The sequence below is a fragment of the Oryzias melastigma genome, linkage group LG9 (genome assembly GCF_002922805.2).
Source record: "Oryzias melastigma strain HK-1 linkage group LG9, ASM292280v2, whole genome shotgun sequence".
In the NCBI taxonomy this organism is placed as follows: Eukaryota; Metazoa; Chordata; class Actinopteri; order Beloniformes; family Adrianichthyidae; genus Oryzias; species Oryzias melastigma.
This window is the reverse complement of record NC_050520.1, coordinates 30317590-30339046: the sequence shown is the minus strand read 5'-3', so window position 1 is coordinate 30339046 and position 21457 is coordinate 30317590. Positions and strand designations below refer to the sequence as shown.

The following is a 21457-nucleotide window of genomic DNA, read 5'->3' as shown; positions in this document are numbered from 1 at the left end:
CTTGGTGAGAACCCATCGAGAATCGATCGCAGGACTAAATATCGCGATATATCGCAATATCGATATTTTGGCACACCCCTAGTCACAAGTATATATTGAAAATGCCTGCAAACAACAGCAAGGTCTGGTCTGTGGTGGAACTGCAAATGTTCCTTGCAATCCTTAACGACGGTGTGATACAGGGTGAACTAGCGGTACGCTAGCGGTCTACACTACGCATACACTGTGAAAACAAACTGCTCGGTGGAAGTGAGGCTAAACTGAGCGGAAACACTTGCCAGAATTAATTTGACCGCACCATACTACTCCTTACCGTACCATACCGTAAGTGAAAATGAGGCTAAAATTGCTCCTTAAGTGTGAATGTGTGACCCTACAACAAACTGGTGACCTGTGCAGGGTGTACTTCTCCTTGACCCACTTGTATCTGGGTTGGCTCCAGCAACCTTGTGACCCCAAAAGAGATTCAGCAGGGTCAGAAGATGAATGGATGGATTGGATAAAAACTGTTGTTTTTAAGAAAAGAACATTAAAAAACTGACTTTGCTTAATACGAGGTTGAGGTAGATCTCATCTTTGAACATCCTGAACATCAACTGCTTCAAATTCCTCTTTTGCAAGCTCAGTTCTGAAATTAATTCAGTTCAATCATAGTTGAAAATGTTGAAGCATTTGACAGCCTTTGTTGTGTCAGAAGTCATTTCTCTTATTCTAAGAACAAATACATGTTACTGGTAAAAAAGTGTCAATATTTCTCATATTTGTCTTCATAAGACAGCAACGTTCTGGCTGGAGGCTAAATAATCTGATGTTTTACTGCAGATTTGATTGTTGCATATTTGATTGTTGCATGATCCATTATTTGATTAAATTTAGTAGCAGCAACAACATCTCCTCTTCCAGCTTTAATGTCTTTGCTTTTAGTGCTATCATCTGTGTGTTGCATTAACAATACAGATTGTGAGTTAGATAGTTGTAGAGAGAGATTGCTGTCTGTTTAAATGGGAGACAGGAACCATACCTGGAAGTTTTTTTTTTTTTTTCAGCTGCTGCTGACTGTTTTCCACTCGGCATGGGCTTTGCAACCATTGCCTATGAGTTCCCCAGCAGTTTGTCCTAGGCATATTAAAATAGAGCCATACACCTTGACTGTCTCCTTTGTGGTGATAACCGTGTCTCTATTAATCGGGAATACCGCTGCAATTTCCGCAGCTGTCACTTTTCAATGTATCTGCTACGACTCCTATGAATTGGGTACAAGCAATATCATGGGTTAATATCATTTCTTATTCACAACAGTTATTTTAGGCTTGAATTTGGTGAAAGGAAGTTCTTTTGAAATATTGTCTGGTTAGAACCATACATTTGATTATCCTCTGGTCCTACTGATGATCTGTTTGTTGGTGCCTAAAGACAGTGAGGAGAGGGGTAACTTTCACAGTTCATTGATTGCAGAATGAAATGTGTTTAATGGATACTTTGAGCTTTTTCAATTCAAAACCTACCACAGCCAGTCACAAATGCAGTATTGCCTGCCATGGTCTTCCCACGTCCTTCACAATAAACTGTAGGGCTTTGTTGTATTTAATCCAAGCGACTGCTTAAGCCATTCACTTAAAAATGTATAAACTTTATCTTTAATTTTAGTGGACTATGAGTCAACCTCATGTGGCTCGATATTTGATGTTGTTTCCAGGCCAAGGCTCGACATAATCTGAGCGCTGATGGCTCTGTGTCGGGTTTTCAGATGGTTAGGCTTCAACTTGGAATCATCTAAAACGTTTTTGATTGTTCTTGTTATTTTCTCTCATCCACATCAACATCAACTCTGTTCATCTGAGGGGTCAAGCTCCCCCCCCTCCCCCCACACACACAGTGAGCACATGCATTTACACCATAGACTGTCTATGATTTACACATACAGGAAAATCTGGATCGTGGCCTCAATGTGGTGGGCTGACGCCCCTTCACGATCTGTGAGTGGTTTAGGCCAGAGTATGAACTTAATCAATGTCAATGTCAAGGTGCAGCAGTGTAATCTCTGATTTCTTTTTTTGGGGGGGGTTGCATCATTAAGGAATTAGGCAGTTTGATATTGCATTGTGATTATGTGACAGTGTAATATTGCATTATATCAATTTCAGGCAGAGTTTAATATTTTTATTCCTTCAGTCTTTTTGTATTTAGATTTGTCAACTCTGCTAAAAAAATAAATACTGTATTTTGTATAAAAATGTTTTCTAGCCAACGCACTTAAAATACAAATTATAAACTTAAAATTAAGCTTTTAAAAGAAGACTCCACTCCAGTGAAAATAGTATTTTTTTTTACCGTGTTCTTGTGGCATTTTTCTGACGATGAAAGACAATATAAAAAGAAAATTAAACTAGAAATGAAATGGGGGGGGACTCTTGTCGCTCTGCAGAAACTATGTCCTAGAAAACGACAGAGGTTTTTCATTTTGCTTGAAAATGACATAATCATAATTAAAAGACCACTAGGAATGCTTTTGAAATAGATCAAAAAATGATCGGAGTGGAAATGTAATAAAAAATATATATATATATATATAAATCGAATGAATTTGCTATTAATCCAGAGATAACTATTGCTTGATTAATTGCAAATAAATATTTTTATTAATTGTCGCTTCAATAATATATTGGGATTCATTACTTAGACTAATGATAGTGGATGGGTATGTGCAAGTCTAGCTAATGTACTTCTAGGATTCAGTCATATTTCAGGTGCCCAATACAGCGCCACCTTGGTTTTTATTTTTTTATTTTTATTTTTTTAAGAAAAAAAAACAGCCTTTTTTCCAGTCACTATAAGATACTTTGTAAACATTTTTTTGGGATTGAACAAAGCTAACTTACCACCAAGCAAAATAAAAACTTCCGCTGTGTTTTGTTTAGTTGTGGTACAAAAAATAAAGTTGAATCCTGTTTTAGTGTTTGCAGCATGGTATCTGTTGTGATTTTTGAACGAAACACAAGTTAAGTTATTCTTATCCAGCAGTGTTATTGCTCAGATTCTTCTCTAAAACAGTTTTGTCCACAGTCTCCAGAGTGACCTTCATAATTGTCATACTTTTGGCTTCTTCTCATCTATTGGGAGTCGGTTTTAAACACACTTAAATGCTATGTTTTGTTAAGTGTCAGTTAAATTTACAGCTAAGGCTACACCTACGTGAAGACATCATGAAAGCATGTTTAATAGAGGATTTCTTTTTAATCAGCAGTATGTTTAGCTTTGTTGGAGAACCTGTTTATTTAATTAAAATGCTAACATGTTTGAAAAAACATCGGGATTTTGCAAAAGAACTGTGTTTGTTGGATTGGATGTTTATAAAGTCCAAAGAAATGAGTATTTATAGAATCTGCACTAAAAAGCAGAACTGTATGTGTCCTTCGATCAGACCTCACTGCTCACCAAGTAGCTGGATTGAGCTACAGTCCCTTTTGTTGCTGTCCCAGCTCGGCCTTATGCTGAATCGGGTGACATGTGTTTGCCCCAGTTTGTGGTCCTGACCCTGCTGGGCTCCGACTCTGCCATTCTCCCAGCACTCTCTTGTGCTTCAGTGATTCTCTGTTACACAGAGCCCCTTACAGCACTGCTAACAGTCAGCATTGTTCAGGAATAAATGCTGGCTTTGATCTGTACCAAGGATACATTACCGGCCCAAAATAGACGCTGTATTTAAACACTATTGCAGCTTTAAGTGGGATTCATTTCTTGGGTAACTTGGCAGAAAAGAGTAACACTGTTAGGTCTGTGTTCAAAACTTTTCATCTGAACACACAGACCTTTCTCATTGATAGTTTAGGTATTTAGCTATTTGTTCCCATTTCTCCTGGTCTCATCGTGTCAAATTTCTTCCAACCAGCCCTCATGTGTCTCTAAAGAAGGTTTCTCCATCATTGCTTGTTTGGATCCCAGTGAATCATGGGAACTGTCTTTAGTGAACTCTACTCAACAAACATGCTTGTGGTTTAGCCTGAGTTTTCCGTTTTCGCAGGCAGATACCGTCTGGCTTTTTCTGCTGATTCTACTGACGCTGCATCTTGATCAGCAGACGGCCCCACGTCCAGGCTCACATGCTACTGTGGATGAATATGCTCTCTTGGGTCATTCCATATGAAACCTAAAATGCCTTTGGTTTCAATTGTAGTTTTATATGATCATTCGGCTGTTTGATAAAATCTTTAATCTTTTGATTTGTAGAAAGTTTATTCCTTTCTTTGTTCTGTCTATAGATAGATGCCATAAAAGGGGAAGGGCTGTTGTTTTTCTTCTTCCTCCTTTCTTCCTTCCTCCTCTAACTCAGATCTCTGTTTGTGGTAAGATGGGGTTCCTTAAGTAAGTTTAGCTAGAGAGAACTAAATGAAAAAAAAGCTGACATTTCCATAAATATTTTGGTTCTATTTTATGTTTTAGCATATTTGTCTTTTTGCGCACAAAGTGTAGTGCGTGAAACTGCTGATTATGTCCTTTGACCTCCATAAGCTAGTGTACCATTTCTTTTGAAATAGAAATCCATTTGTTGTTTGGATCTCAGAATTGTTTAGAGATGTGGTTCTAAAATGTCAGTTATAGATATTTTTCTGAAATCTTTTTTGGGGGTGTTTAAAAGCATAAGCTATTGCTTAAATCTAACATTTGAATAATGCAGCTTTAAGATCTCTGGTGTACAGCTTTAACTAGGTGTTTAATTAAACGGTCTAAATGATTCAGATGCAGGTGTTTGTTCTTCATACATCTTTTGGATGAGAGGCAGGAATGGTAGGAGCTGTAAGTTAATGCAACCATGTGGGAATTTTTCTGTGTGGGGGTCCCAAGTACAGACAGGTAAATGCAGAGTATTGGATTAGAAACAACCCCTACGATAAAGACTGAAGCCAAATCATATATGAAAACAGTGGAGTGGTCATCTGTGGCGAATCCTCAGTGGAGCAGCTTGGTAGAAACCATTTTTTGATTTAGATCTATCCATATTCTAAACTTCTTTAATTTCTTTTATGGTCATGACATGAGGTTGCCACCAAGGCCTCCACCTTCTTTATCCCTCCTCCCTGTAACTGCACACACAAATTCTCCGTCTTGCTGCAGATGACCTTCATTCCTCTCCTTTCCAGATCAAGCCTCCACATCTCTAGATGTTTCTACACATGCTCACTTCAGATCATAATATCATCTGCAAACATCCTAGTCCACAGAGATTCCCTTCTAACCTCATCTGTCAGTCTGTCCATCACCACCAAGACGGATCTCAAAAATTGATCTTCGGTGCAGTCCCAAAACCAGGGCTTTTGGTCTAAGATGCAGTACTAATAGTTGGTGAAATTGGTTGAATTTGCAGGAATTGGTGTGGACTGTAAAGGGATATGTCATCACAGTATATTGAGACTATTAATGTGTAAGACTAGTTTGAACGGTAGGACAGCTGGGAACTTGCACCTTGCACTGTTCTAAATACCAATACTCTAACATAAATGTAAATACTCTAACATAAATACATAAGAATTATTTTTTTACACTTATTTGTAAAAAAAAAAAAAATGAAGTTTTGATCTTAAATTTACAGTTAAATTATAAAGTTAGTAAAATATTAGATTTCAGTGGGGTTGAAGTGTAGCATATTCTGTCGGTATGATTGGCAGATGACTGCACCAAAAAGGGCTTTAAACTTTGTCCCACCCTTTGCTGTTTTTCAAATGTGCTCATTGAGGTTTTATTTATTTTTTTTTTTTTTTGTCCCTATCGATCTGTTTATCTTGAGAGTCCTGCTGTGATCTAGCTCAGAGTTTGTTCACTTCCAGCCTTCAGCTGCAGTGAAACCCTGAGGAAAATCTGGTTTCTGCAAACGCAATTAAAAAACTTCTGATGACCATTGATCTGCGAGTGCTGTGACTTCTCTACCATTTCAAATACTTCACAGAAAAGTATGCATGTGAAACAAAAAAAAATAAAATAAATAAGAAATGACTTTGATCCAACCACAGAAGAGTTCTGTAGCACTGATGTGAATGTGTTTGTGTCCTGTAAGTGGCGTCTTCCATCTCACGTCTGTCTGTTATCTGCCTCCTGCAGACATGAGCAGCAGATGTTTGCTGTTCAAATCCAGCAGTCTCTCTAAACGGAATGTCAGCTTTATGTGGAAGATATGCTGACTCAGCGTTTATACTCAGACCCAGGTTAAGACATCTGCTCCAGCTGCTTGTGAATGAGCACATTTCCTCTAAGTGGGAAATGAGAGTTTAAAGACTCACCCCGATGAAAATAGTGTTTTTAACATCTTCTTGTGGCATTTTTCTGATGACGGAGGACATATATAAGGAAAATTAAGCTTAAAATTGCACTTCTGAGGATTTGTAGTTTGTAGGAAATGTTTGAATATATTGTTTTTTCATTCTCAGCCAGAAGTTAAGCTAACTTGTCATTAAAGCGAGTCATGTGAGCAGGTTTATTGTCAAATCCTCTATTGCTTTTCTGCCCTTTCCTGGTTTTTCTCAGTTGCTTTCTGAAACACAATCATTGTCATGTTGCAAACTCGTGAAAACCTGCAGATCAGTAAGCATCCTACTTCCTCTGTGTTCAGAGCACATCAGCAATGGAATCCCCTGCTTACATATTCACAAGCATTTCACAGTCATTCTGTTTGTCTTGTTTGCACAAACACGTGCACTCTTACATGCTGATCAACAAACTGGCTGCCCTTCAGTCACACCGCAAACCCAGAAAAGCTGCCAGAGGCAGATTCTCAAGTTTCTTTTTTCTGCTTTCATGTGGAATTGATTTCATCAGAGCTGATCTTGATTCGTGACTCAGGAGTTTGCCTGGGGATGAGTTGGACTTAAAACACCTTAGCGTTTGATACTTTAGCTAAACGGAGAAAGTGACGGATCTCTTTCTCTCTTGCCTGCAGGGCTGCCTTTGCCCTAACAAAGCCGCTCAAGATGAACATGGTGAAGAGGATCATGGGGCGGCCCAGGCAGGACGAGTGCAGCCCCCAGGACAATGCGCTCGGCCTCATGCACCTGCGGCGCCTCTTCTCCGAGCTGTGCCACCCTCCTCGACACATGACCCAAAAGGAACAGGAGGAGAAGCTCTACATGATGCTTCCTGTTTTTAACAGGGTAAGTCCCATCCATGCTGGAGAGGGGAGGCTGTGACCTGACTTTCACTTCTGCTCCCCCCCCCACACACACACACACACAAAATCTTCTCAAGTTCAAGTTTAAACTTGTATGAAGCCAGTAATTAATTGCAAATATGGTTTCTAACCTGCTGTAACTTTTAAATCTAATACTTAAGTATTTTTTTAAGCTAAAATACTTTTTACTTTTACGTGATAGAATGACTTAATCAGACGCCCAAGGGCAGTTCAGTTAAAGCAATTCTCCAGGATAGAACTAGATTTAAAAAGAAAGAAAACATGACTGCAGCAACAAACACACTGTGCAAAAATAAAAAATAAGCTAATTAATTGTTGAGTGTAGCCACTGATCTAAGAGTTTTATGACATTTGGAATGAATTGATGGTTAGCTTAATGAAGTGAATTACAACTTAACACTATTAACTGAAAAGCTGTCTTGTTTGAATGTTTTCTTCACAAATGTCACAAGGTTTATTTTATTTCAATCTTCTTTATGGCAGTGATTCCATTTTTTTTCAAGTTTTACTTTTGAAACATTTTCACAAAAGCCACGCTCATTTAAAAAAAGCATTTATGCATTAAAAATAGATAATTTGTGTGCTCTTTATGTCTTTTATAGATAATAATTCTTTAGTATTTTTTGTAAATAGACTCAAATGTTCAGTATGACTGAATACTATAAGCACTAAAGCCATTTAAAACTTCAGTATGCTTTTTTGAGATTTCTACTTATTCGTTTTCTCCTTGATGTTTTCTGCTCCTGTTCTCTAAAAACCCATCTGAATGCTGCAGGTGTTTGGGAACGCCCCTCCCAGCACCATGACGGAGAAGTTCTCGGACCTGCTGCAGTTCACCACCCAGGTTTCTCGACTCATGGTGACTGAAATTAGAAGAAGAGCCTCCAACAAGTCCACAGGTGAGTCCTCCGACCTTCAAATTTAGATCTGAATCAGTAAACGGCAAAAATGGTCCAGAATAAACACTCCTTAGCTTCTTCACTAAAGAACAGGACCTTAAGTGAAGAATCAGTATAATTGTTTTTGATCTGCTTAATCCTGAGAGTCGAAACGATCCATGTCCAGTGGGTGCAGCCTTTACACCAGAATAAACAATCCGACCAGCAAAGTGAGAAACGTTCACTGATGTTTAGTCACAAGCTTGATTTCCTGTTTTCCGTCTTTTAATTCAGACCTTTCTTTTGTTCTGACTTGGAAAATGTCTTAACTCAGCAAAAGGAGGAGGTCCTGCTGATGCAGGAGAGTGTAGCTTCACTTTAAGCTTCCTCTGTTTTCTCCCAGGCAGGACGCTTAACACTCGAAACTGTCCTAATGCTTTAATGTCTCTTCTTCATCCTGTCTCTCTGCCTGAGCGGCTGACAAGCTCTGGACGCTCTCCTCAGCTGCTATCCGGGCCTTTCAGCTCTGAGCTGAGTCACTTTCAGATGACTGTTAGTCATATAGCAATTTCAGTTCAGTGTGAGCAGCTGTAGCTGCTTCAACTGTGTGTGGACATGACGTCACACAAATGGTTGGGGACACATTTGTAGGCATCTAAACACGTTGGCATGTAGACGAGGTTCATGAAACACGCGAAAAGAAACCTTCACTTGTGTGTTTGTGTGTGTCTGCAGAAGCTGCCAGCCGAGCCATAGTCCAGTTCTTGGAGGTGAACCAGAGCGAGGAGACGAGTCGAGGGTGGATGCTTCTGAGCACCATCAACCTGCTGGCTTCATCTGGACAGGTCAGGGAAGACATGCCCGTCTGCGCTTTATTGACACCCTCTGTGTGTGTCTATGGGTGCATGTGTTTGTGGACGTCTATAACCCCACTTTTCACCATGTGAGCTACTTTTGAAATGTCCTGCTTCAAAAGATCTTTGTGTGTATGAAAAATATATTTATTTGGTGAAGTGGCTGGAATGAGGGTCAGCACCACTAAGTCTGAGGCCATGGTTCTCAACCAGAGATAGGTAGTTTGTCCTCTCTCGGTGGGTGGAGCGCTCCTGCCTCAGGTGGAGACGTTTAAATATCTTGGGGTCTTGTTCACGAGTGAGGGAAGATCGGAGTGGGAGTTGGACAGGTGGATTGGAGTGGCATCCACCGTTTTGCCGTTGCTGTACCAGTCCATTGTGGTTAAAAGAGAGGTGAGCCAGAACACAAAACTCTTAATTTACCAATCAATCTTTGTTGCAGTACTCACCTATGGTCATTAGCTCTGAATCATGACCGAAAGAACGAGATCCCGAATAGAAGCGGCTGAAATGAGTTTTCTCCGGAGGGTGGCAGGGCGCTCCCTTAGAGATAGGGTGAGAAGCTCTGTCACCCCGTAGAGCCGCTTCTCCTTCACATTGAGAGGAGCCAATTGAGGTGGTTCAGGCATCTGGTCCGGATGTCTCTTGAACGCCTCCCTGGAGAGGTGTTCCCGGCATGTCCCACTGGGCGGAAGCCCCGGGGAAGACTACATCTCTCTGCTGGCCTGGGAACGCCTCGGGGTCCCCCCAGAGGAGCTGGAGGAAGTAACCGTGGAGAGGGAAGTCTGGGCATCTTTGATTAGACTGCTGCCCCCACAACGTGGTCCCGAATGAGCGGAAGAAGATGGATTTTATATATAGACTCTAATTTTTTTGTTTATTGAATAAAATCACATTTTAAAATTATTTGACTTTATAAGATTTATGAACTTTAATACATCCATGAAAAGCACGTTTTAAAGTGAATGAGACCTTTATTTTTAACGAAATTGATTGATTTAGATGATTATTTAAGATGACAACATGATAAAAATGTAAGTCATTTTTTTCTGATTGACAGCATGTGTTCGTAGTTGTCATGTCAACAGCGCTGCAGCACACGGTGTGCCAACAACAGAAACATACTATGTGCGTTCAGTTTGAGGGCCAGTCGAGTAAAAAATGAAAGTACATTAACAGCTACATCCACAGTTAAGAGTCTGATGCTGAATTTGACTTTTAGGAATAAGAAAAACTCCATTGCTAGTGCAGTGTAATGCTTAGTTTGGTGGAAACATGCATTTACCGTGATGTTTGTATCAGAGGATGTTTGATTGGTCGTTCAACATGTCGACCAAGTGACGTACTTCACACCGAGGATGATGATTGGCTGACAGCAATTTTTATTTAGGATGTATTTTTATTGATTTATTTATTTGCCAATTCATCCTTTGCAATTAACTGGTTGATCTCGAAAGATGCATTGAACACCCTGGTTTATTCTGTCCATTCATGTGTCCACCTTTTTGTTTGTTAGTGTGTCCTTATATCTGTGTGTGCACATAAATCCATGAGTACGTATTTCCACGTGTGCATTCACGTGTTCTGTTGGTGCATCTGTTCCTACTTTTCTACAAAGAGCAGAGAATGCTGGGAAGCATCAACAAAGAGCTTGACTTTATGCCTCAGATGATGAAAAAAAGTCAGATGTGTTTCATGAACTGGAGATGACGTCTACCACTATCTTATAGCTTCTTTAGTGCCTAAATAACAAACAAACCTTTTAGAAGTCATTTTAATGTTTGAAACACTAAAACTTGTCTAAAAGAGGAAAAAAATTGTAGCTTTTGTCTGTCGCCCACACAAACCCCCTGCAGTGACTCCACCCCTCTCTCTCTGTGATGCTTTTGACATCCCATCATGAACACTCCTTCCTTTTGCCCACAGAAAACGGTGGACTGCATGACGACCATGTCCGTTCCCTCCACCCTGGTCAAATGCCTCTACCTGTTCTTTGACCTGCCTCACATGACAGAGGCCTCTGAGGCCCCCACCCAGCAGCCCCCCACCCAAGAGAAGACCCCAGGCCAGGGCCACCCCCAGCCAGAGCTGCCACTGGCTGACCGCAGGGCGCTCCTGCAGAAAGTCTTTGTCCAGGTAGGAGGAGAGCGGTCTGCATCACCGTTGTCAGCTTCTCCAGCGCCATCAGCCCCCGTCTCTGTAGTCCTCACAGCCTGGGGGGGTGTAGATGGTTTCACCTGCTGTCAAAGTCCACACAGGATCGTCTGTCTGCGTGGACAAAAGAAGTGAAGCACATTTCTGCACTAATCTGCTTTGGCTGATTGTTTTTTTTTTTTAAAGAAGTAAATAGAAAGAGGAAGCATTAACCCCCCCAAACACTATCACATGTTTGCACATGAAAGTACTACACAGAAATAGACATAAACTCTGTTCTGTGTTTCTAGTGAAGGTCATGAGATTGCACATTTTGAAGCAGGGTCATGCTAAAACTCTGCTCTAAGTCTTGTGGCCCCCCACCTTCAGATCCTGGTGAAGCTCTGCACCTTCGTGTCCCCGGCGGAGGAGCTGGCTCAGAAGGACGATCTGCAGCTGTTGTTCAGTGCCATCACCTCCTGGTGCCCCCCCCACAACCTGCCCTGGAGGAGGAGTGCTGGGGAGGTTCTCACCACCATCTCTCGCCATGGCCTCAGTGTCAATGTGGTCAAATACATTCATGGTACAAACCTGTTCCCTCCTCCCCTGTTTACTGTCGGCTCATCATCCTGAAATAAAACTGACATGGCAGGAAACAAGTGCTAAAGAATCATAGATTTTACTGAAAGATCCACTCTAATCATCTTTTTTAAAAGCGTTCCTAATCGGAATAGCTCAGTTCTTGGTTTGAAACTGTACCGTATGCTACACCATTGAACCAAATCATTGGGAGCGTGTATCGTTGCATCCTCCCTGTATACCAGTAGGTTAACGTTTAAAGTGTTAAATTGCACCAGATGTTAGTAAGAGTGAACTGAAAGGATTTTCTTCATGTTGACTTGCTTATTAGCAAATTTAAAGAAGGATTTTTACAACATTTGTAGCATTTTGTTGCAGTTTTGTAATACACAAATCATATCTCAAATCAAAACAAAACAATGACCCAAAAAATTAGATTTGAAGTGAATCATAAAGAAAAGGTTTGACTGCATCCCTAGTTCCCAGTGGAATTTTTTTTATCATAATTTTGCCATTTTTGGCCAAAATCCTCTGTCATTTTCTAAGACATAGTTTCTGAGAGCGGCAGTAGTTCATTAGAAATTTCTTCTTTGTGTTGTGGGCGAGACTGTCGGCATGGAGCAGTAACTCCGCCCCCTTTCCCCTCTGCAATCTTTTACAGTAAAAGAGACATTAAGGCCGGTTTAATAATTTCCTCTGCTTCCAAAGTTTCCTTTCAATCACTGAGTGTCTCTGTAAATCATATGTAAAAATGGTTCTTCACCTACCTGTGTTCCTGATAGATTCTCCTGTAATCCTTTCATTTCCAGAGAAGGAATGCCTGGCCACGTGTGTGCAGAACATGCAGCAGTCCGACGATCTCTCCCCGCTGGAGATCGTGGAGATGTTCGCCGGCCTGTCCTGCTTCCTCAAAGACTCCAGCGGCGTGTCACAGACTCTGCTGGATGATTTCAGGATGTGCCAGGGTTATTCCTTCCTCTGTGACCTCATGCTCAGGTACGGCCCACCCCTGAAACACCTGCTCTACTGAAGCCGGGGCACTCAGCCAGCCTCTTCTTCTGTTCCCAGGCTGGAACAAGGCAAGGAGGACGAACCTAAAGATGCACTGAAAGACCTAGTCAACCTGGTCACATGTCTGTGCACGTACGGCGTGACGGAGCTAAAGCCAGCTGGTCTGACTACCGGAGCGCCCTTCCTGCTGCCTGGTTTCGTTCTCCCGCAACCAACAGGAAAAGGTGCGTGGATGCGAACAGCTGAGCTTAAACTGCGTAAATCTGTTCCGCCTTCACACCTTCTGTTTCAGAGTTGCTGTCACATATCAGCTTCACACAAAAATGACACTAATCTCAAACTGTGACCTCATAATCTGAGTGTGGTCGGTGCATGCTGACCTGTGAAGGTTTGATGTAGAGCTGACTCAAACTTTTCTGACTTTTTTAGCTTTTGGTAATGACAGTAGACAAGACTTACAGGAAAAAGCTGAAACTCATCTGTGGTTCTCAGTTAAAAGCAGATCGTCTTCTCAGAATGAAAACAGAGCTCAGTCAGATGGCTCACAAATGGACTTGAAGTAGTTACCTCATCCAGTTAGCTGCTGCAGACAAGAGATTTCTCAGCATTCAGACGTGCCGAGATGTTGGTGATCCGAGCAGACAGTGGTCAGAGCTGTAGCTAATCATTTGTGACCAGTTGAATTATGTCCTCCTCACATTCAGCTTATTCTAAGTGACATTCTGTCATATTAAGGGTCTTTTAGAGTCGTTCTCATTAAAGCACTGCATGTTAATTCATTGTGTCTTTGTCAAGAACAAGTTTGCACAGCGAGTTTTTGCTGGGCTGAAGTGGAGTGTTTTCTCACACCACTTTGTGAATCTTTTTGCATCGTTTATGATGAAAAAACAAAGCAAAAGAATCAGAGCTGAGATTTTTCCTATGAACACAGATAAACCTCCATTCTTTTAGCAGCTTAGCTAGAAGTTGAGCACTAGGGAGGGGATCTGACGCTCGATCTTAGCCTCTGAAATGGATTTAGTGATTATAAATCCAGATTATAAGTAAAACGGAAAAATGTACATCAGGTTTTATTTATTTATTTATTTTTAAATCTGTACTGCCCAATACTTTGACAAACAACTGAACAAATGTTTAACCTCCGGTGTAATAAAGCATTTGAAAGATTTGTTATAATAGCAATTATTCGCAGAGGTAAAATTATGTAATTTATATAAATTCGCTTCCTCAATCTACTGAACTCCTTTTGACAATATTAATATTGAATTGTTTCAATGTGTCATGAACTATATGCAAAGTAGTAAATATGTTTGTTTATTTTTAAGAATAATAATTGAACCATTTACTAGTGTGTGTGAACATATGTGTATTTTCCTATCTATTTTTATTTCTCATTGTCTTATGTTTGATATATCCTTGATTATTTTTTTATTTCTTATTTGAATGCTTGAAATAAACCATTTTCCATCCAATTGAATCTAATTTCAGAGTTTTCTTCCTGGTTCACTGTTTTCATCCACTTCTTTAATCCTTTAACAAAGGAGATGTCCCCGTCAACATCTAAATGACACGTTATTGGACATACCGTAAATCTTTGACTGTTTCAGGGGTGTCAAACTCCAAGCCTCGAGGGCCGGTGTCCAACCTGTTGAAGCTCCTTATTGGCTAAACACACTTGATCCAGGTGATCAGCAGCAGATAAGGCAGGATTTCTGGAAAACATGTAGGACACCGGCCCTCGAGGCCTGGAGCTTGACATCTGTGGTTTACACGATCAAAATGAATCCGCTGATTCTGAAGAAGTGAAAATCCTTTTTCCGCCATATAATCTGTTGGGATTACTTTGATTTCATAAACTGTTAAGGAGTTATGGTAGTTCAAAGAATGTAAACACTGGAGCTAACGCTCTGGTGTTAAAGGGTTAAATAAAATATCTTGAGCTTTGTGAAACACCATGAAATTCCATCCTGGTTCTAAAACGCACCAAAAATCTTTGTGCATTTGTACTGTCGGTAACATCCCTCCTCCTCTCTTCCAGGACACACGGTGCGTAACATCCAGGCCTTCGCTGTGCTCCAAAACGCCTTCTTGAGGGCCAAAACCAGCCGCCTGGCCTGCATGCTGCTGGACGCCATCGGAAACATCTACGCTGCTGATCCAGCCAACTATTTCATCCTGGAGTCGCAGCACACTCTGTCACAGTTTGCGGAGCGAGTGGCCAAGCTGCCCGAGTCGCAGGTCAAATACTTCGAGCTGCTGGAGTTTGTGGTCTTCAGCCTCAACTACGTTCCCTGTAAGGAGCTGTTCAGCGTCAGCATGCTGCTCAAGTCCAGCACGTCCCACGCCTGCAGCATCACAGCCGTGCGGATGCTGCTGAAGCTGGCCCGGCACGACCCGGTCTTCAGCGACGTGCTGCGTGAGGTCGGCCTGCTGGAGGTGCTGGTCAACCTGTTGCACAAGTACGCTGCCTTGCTCAAAGACCCGACCTCACAGCACCAACCTCACAGTAATGACCAAGGTGAGCTTCTTCTGAGTTCTGTAGTTGTCTATTGTTTTCACTACACTACAGTGAAACATCTTCTTCACCAACCAAGAAGAAGAGGCAAACTAAACTGGAAAAAAGGAAAATCAAATCCTACATGATCCTGATCATAACCTGCAATAAGAACTTCTCCAGCTGCAGTATAACTGATGTCCTTACATGATGGTTTGATTCCATTAGTGTTGGTCTGTCCATGAAATTGTAATAAATAAATAAAACTAAAAGAAAGTAAAACATCTCTTTTCAACAAGAGACTACTTTCCTCAAATGTCTACATTTCTTTCCTGATCGATCAGCTGTTGTGGTTTCACTCAGAGGCCGTCTGCGAGCTCTGATGCTGTGAGTGCTTAAGGTTATTGGTTTGATCTGAGAGCATCCTCCTGATCCTTAAAGGATTTCTATATTTAAACATGTTGGGACTTTTTTTTTACCTTAAAGATGTGACATAACTGTGAGGAGAGTAGGTTAAAACCATGTGGTACCTTTGAAATATTTAGTTTGTTCTGCAGTTCTGTGCAGGGCTGGAAACTTTGTCCAAAAGTCCACATTTTTAAACAGTGAGGGGTTGAGTTTTTTGCATGAAACTTTTCAGATATTTTATCTGAAACCTCTTTATCAGGTTATTTCAAGTTTTATCAGTTTACTTTTAGTATGCTCTGCGTAGACCCACTAGGTTTAATAAAACGGTTTTATCACCATTAAAAGTTTGGAGACAATCCTTGTTCGTTTGGTTTGGTTTCACTCAAAACACATTCAGTGAACTAAACACTAACACTGAAAGAATTGTCTAGTAAAATCCTTAAGATCCAACAGCTGCTCATTGTGACGTTAATGCCCAAATTGTCTTCTGACTGAGGCAATAAAAACAGGTCAAGTTCCAGTTAGATCACCCACGTTTTTTTGGAATTGGACTAATTTTATGTCCAGCAGCTATTTATCCTTTTCTGACCAGAATGGTTTTGGATTGATAAAAGTTTGTTTTTTAATGGTTCATGTCCTTTTGTTCTGTTTAGCTGACTGTAAGAACAACACAGTGGCAGAAGAACAGAAGCAGCTGGCCTGGCTGGTGATGGAGACCCTGACTGTGCTTCTGCAAGGATCCAACACCACCAACACCAACGCAGGTAAACACACACAACAGTGTGTGAGTGTAGGTACACTCACACAAATGCAGGCAAACCATCGACTGTATATGAGAACTGGACTGAGACTCCCCCACTCTCCTCATGCTCCAAATAGGAAGTACCTGCTAGCTCCAAGAGGCTGAGATCCATAGACTTCTATTGAAAAATAAACAGCTATTACTCAGTCATTCTATCTGTCAGATTAACCATTCTTGCTTTTTTTCTTGAAAATATTATTAATTTTAAATATTTTTCTTCGTTGAAGGTTATTCAAGGTTAAGTCAATCAGATTCCTTAATAGAAGCATTTGGTGCTCGCTGACCTCCACCTCGAACGTCTGAAATGATTGGCAGATTCTTCAGAGCCCACTTTAACTGGAAGAGTTGTGGACTTCCAACAAGCTCCCTCCTGATTGGTGACGGTCGTTGCCATAGAAACATTGCTTCAGACCGACTCAGATCAATCACTGCTTACTAACCTGATGTGGCTCCAAATGGTGGCGTCTGTATCATGTACAAATGTAAAAACTGAATTGGCTTAATTTCGTTGGAGCCAAAAGTAAGCCGTTTTCTATGGGTGACGTCACATTCACACGGTCCAGTTTTTACAGTCAATGAGGTAAACACATCAATGCAAATAAACATAAATAAGAATGTATGTATACCTGCACACCAATGTAGGTATGCATACAATAAAAGCAGAACTGAGCTTCAGATCAGAGCTACGCTCACACCAATGCAGCAGGGCGGCTTTAATCAGGACATTGATTGTTTATTAGCTGGAGGCAGCTGAGACTTTTCTCTGATCTCCCTGTTGAGATGGGAAACGCTCCTCCTGGGATCAGTGAAAACTGTTTGTGTGAGCGTAGATTCTGTGAGCTCCAGAAATGTGGTGACTCAAATGTAACCAAGCAACAGCGCCGATCTCTCCAACCCTGACGACAGCTGTTCACTTTCACCAGAAAAACATTTACAGTGAGATAACGGTGCATCTGTGTGACTATAAGAGGAACGTTTTATTTAGAGATGTGGTCCTCTTTTTAGAAAAAGTCTGGTTAGAAACTGTAATACACGTCCTTCTTGTCTCAGCTCTGTTCAGAGAATTCGGGGGTGCTCGCTGCGTCCACAACATCGTGAAGTACCGCCAGTGTCGGGAACACGCCCTGCTCATCATCCAGCAGCTCGTCCTGTCGCCCAGCGGAGACGATGACATGGGAACGCTGCTGGGGCTCATGCACTCTGCTCCGCCCAGCGAGCTGCAGCTGAAGACCGACATCCTGCGGGTACAGCCAACACTCAGAGCGGCACCACCTGCTATTCTGTGACACGGAACACAAACTGTTGGGAATTATGTATCCAAGAAGGGTCAGCAGGAGGAGGCCGGGAACGTCTGTGAATTACAAAAAAGATTTAAAAATCAATATGCATGTAATTCCCCTGAAAAACTACTTTAACCTAAGGCCCTGGAAATCAAATTTGCATAAAAACACAGCCTGTAGACTCACATAGCTCATTTTCTCAGGCATAATTATATTTTTGGATTTCCCTCCTTTGAATAAAGTAATTCTCAGGCTGTCTCCAGGATTCCACTGGATTAACTTGTCCCCATTTTTTTTCTGTTCACTAATCTGGGATTTAAATTATCATCATAGAGAAACAGCGAGTAACTCAAATCCAATCTAGTTGCATTAAAATCATTTTTCCGTCAGGGGGGTGTTTGCCACGCCTGAAACACACTTTAGAAACACTCATGGACTCTTTTTCAGGAGGATTGTGGACATTAATGATTGGCTTCTCTTAAACCATCAAGGCCTCATCCTGCTTGGTACATTTAACACCTTAAGATGCATGTTATGTTCACACAACCCTCAGCAAGATGTGTTTCAGCAGCCACTTCCACTGATAAGTATGTAAATTCCAGTATGTAGATTCCAGTCGAGCCGACCTGGAATTCAGCTGGATCAAACTTCTCCCCTCCAATTTTTTTTTACTATTTTTTCACAAACACAATAAATAAAAAGTATGAGAAAAAAAGAAAAAACTAAAAAAGAAAAAAACAGAATTCCAGGAAAAATGTCAAATAGACAGCAGTGAGAAATTCTAATTTTTTGGGTTGCCTTGTGGGACTTCAGTCTGGATTTTTTTGCATTTTTATTCAAACATCCATCCATCTTCTTGTCCGCTTCTTCCCTTTCGGGGTCGCGGGGTTGCCGGAGCCTATCCCGCATACTGAAGGGTTAAGGCGGGGTACACCCTGGACAGGTCGCCAGTCTGTCACAGGGCCTCAATCACACACCCATCCACTCTCACATTCACACCTAGGGGCAATTCAGAGTCACCAATTAACCTATGAAGCATGTTTTTGGACGGTGGGAGGAAGCCGGAGTCCCCGGTGAAAACCCACACATGCACGGGGAGAACATGCAAACTCCACACAGAAAGGTCCCAGCCGGGATTCAAACCGGGGCCTTCTCGCTGTGAGGCAAGAGCGCTAACCACTGCGCCACCGTGCAGCCTTATTCAAAAATATGTTGATTAATTTGTTGACACATTTTATTCTTGTTGTTTTAATACGATTACAATTAAAACTTCCATTCTATCTTGTAAAAACAATTTGTTAAAGATTGGGGTTTCCATAGCAAAATTAATCTCATTTTTCCAGATGAAATTTTCTGTTTTTGCATTATTTTATGTCTAGTGTGTGAATAAAACATCGAAAAATGACAAAATAAAGGTTGTGTCACATAAGTGAGGTTGCGCTGATTAAAATGATACCAAATTAGCAAACAGGTAGTCTTTCAAATTGAAAATACAGATAATTCAAATATAGACAAAAACTAAGTTTTAGACCCTAAGGTTCAAAAGGTTATATATAAAAATTTAAAATGTTCAGTTTTGTGTGATGTGATATTTTGAATATTTGCAGATAAAAAGTGACTGGCAAATACTGTAACTAAAAAAAAAAAAAAAAAAGGCGATTAATCGCAATAACTTTTTTTCCAGATTTGCGATTAATTCGTTTATTTTTTTTCACCGATTCCCTGCCCTAATAAAAAGCTATTAGTCAGTCATTCTATTTGTCCGAATAACCATTCTTGTTGATATATTTTTCTTAACATCTTACTGATAACCCTGTTTTCTTAATATATATATTTTTATTGCTAGTTATTCAAGTTATAAACTGACCAATCAGATGCCTCATTAAAACCATATGGTGCCCGCTGGCCCCCACCTCGAATGTTTGATTGGCAGCTAACTTTTAGTGAGAGGGATGTGGACTTCGAACAACCTCACTCATGATAGCAACAGTAGTTTTACTAAAAACGTGACTCAGACGGACTCAGACCAGTCACTGTCGTCTGGGTACAAATGGCAGCGTCCTTAATGTGGAAAAATCATTGACGGATTTGGCCTTATTTCACGAGAGCTAGAGGTAAGGCCCTTAGACGCCAGGCCTCGCTTCCTCCAGTGATAATATATATCTGTGGTTCAAATCCCAGATTAGACCATCAGTGCTTCTAGGAGTAAGCCACATAACCCTGCATCGCCCTGGTTTTTAAAAGAAAAGATACGTTTTTTTTGGAAAAAAGGTTTTGCCTGGATTGGAATGTTGAGTCTGGGAGTTTGAATCAGATGTTGGAATGATGTAATACAGGAAGTCCTCAGCCAGCTCCACATTTTCCACTAATACTACTGTGGGGATGAATAATCCAGAAACTATTCCAGAAATGATCTTATAAGTCCAAAAACCTTTACAGTCTTGCGTCTGAATGTAATTCCATCTGATTTGTCTGAAAGAGCCCCCTGACAGAGCCCTTCATGGAGCAACACAAAACCATGTGGTCAGACTTACAGTTTTTATGTCTAAGTCAGCAGATGGATGCGTTTTTTATGACTCAAAGTAAAGTGTGTGACAGCTTCTCTGATGTGTTGGTGTTGGAGGAGTGTTTTGTTTCAATTTGCATTTTTTGTGTGTTTTTTATGAGTCAGTGTGCTGCAATAAAAGAAATCCACAAATGCTTTGATGCTGCTGGTGTTCCTCTTCACTAAAGGATGTTCTGGATCACAGCTTTGACCTCATGTTCCACTTCTAAAATGTGATGTTTGTTCTCAGATGTAGTTTTGAGAATTGGTGACTGGATCAGAAACGGAAGAGACTTTCCAATTTTGGGGGATATTTGGTTTGTTTTACTATAATTTTATCTATTTTTGGAGGCATTAGCATTTGTTTTGTTTCTTCAGGCTTTGCTGGCGGTTCTCCGTGAGAGTCACCGCACTCGGACGGTGTTCCGTAAGGTGGGGGGTTTCGTTTACGTGACCTCCCTCCTGGTGGCCATGGAGCGCTCCCTGTGCCAGCCGCCCCAGCACAGCTGGGAGCGCGTCAACCAGAACCAAGTCTTCGAGCTCCTGAACACAGTTTTCAGCACCCTGACGGCTGCCATGCGCTACGAACCAGCCAGCTCCTACTTCTTCAGGACAGAGATTCAGTACGAGAAGCTGGCTGATGCTGTGAGGTGAGCTCCTTATGCACCACTGTGTCCGATCTGTGAGTAATCGGCTTGATCTGCAGCATAGTTTGCTTCCTCTTTCATTTGGTAGGTGTTAAAACTCACCTGAGCTCTGATGTGGACCAAACAAGCGATTCTTGATCCAAATGAAAACAAGGGTTCCATTACTATTTACCTCTGCTGTAGTTCTTTACAGTGCAACTTTGACTGGACTGTACTATGGACCAAATCACTGGAAAGAACCAAAGTTATCATAATTTAAAAAAACAACAAAAATGAAAATGGTGTTTTGCTGCCCTAATAATAATAATAATATTTTATTTAAATAGCACAAAGTGCTGCACAGTAAAACACAAAGCATTTTTCTGATGGTGTAGGATATTTATAAAGAAAATTTAGCTTAAAATTGTATTTTGAGTATTTATTTATTCAAATCAGCAGATGAAAAAATACATTTTAAAAAAGATTGTTGTGAAAATATACTGGCTGGGCCACAAGCTCCCTGCTTTGCTCTATTCTGATGCATCCACTTGTAAACGTCTAGATCATGGTTGGTTTCTCGTCTGAGCTGGTATCTGGCTCAACTTTACAGCTGGATAGCTCCAGTTTTGCTCACTGTTTTTGTTGCACTGGGTTGGTTGGAGTCGTGAGG

General features: G+C 41.0%; 1 protein-coding gene across 8 annotated transcripts in view; it reads left to right on the top strand.

Moving 5' to 3' along the window:
- wdfy3 (WD repeat and FYVE domain containing 3) overlaps nucleotides 1-21457 on the top strand; it is a 90967-nt gene that overhangs the window by 20141 nt on the left and 49369 nt on the right. For all 8 annotated transcript variants that reach the window (XM_024275608.2, XM_024275607.2, XM_024275605.2 and 5 more), the window contains exons 2-12: nucleotides 6929-7139; nucleotides 7953-8076; nucleotides 8791-8900; nucleotides 10836-11045; nucleotides 11433-11625; nucleotides 12431-12617; nucleotides 12690-12856; nucleotides 14671-15150; nucleotides 16188-16298; nucleotides 17387-17580; nucleotides 20540-20811. In XM_024275608.2, coding sequence (XP_024131376.1) covers nucleotides 6960-7139; nucleotides 7953-8076; nucleotides 8791-8900; nucleotides 10836-11045; nucleotides 11433-11625; nucleotides 12431-12617; nucleotides 12690-12856; nucleotides 14671-15150; nucleotides 16188-16298; nucleotides 17387-17580; nucleotides 20540-20811 — 2228 coding nt within the window. In that variant the 5' untranslated portion in view covers nucleotides 6929-6959. The remainder of the gene's footprint in view (nucleotides 1-6928; nucleotides 7140-7952; nucleotides 8077-8790; nucleotides 8901-10835; nucleotides 11046-11432; nucleotides 11626-12430; nucleotides 12618-12689; nucleotides 12857-14670; nucleotides 15151-16187; nucleotides 16299-17386; nucleotides 17581-20539; nucleotides 20812-21457) is intronic.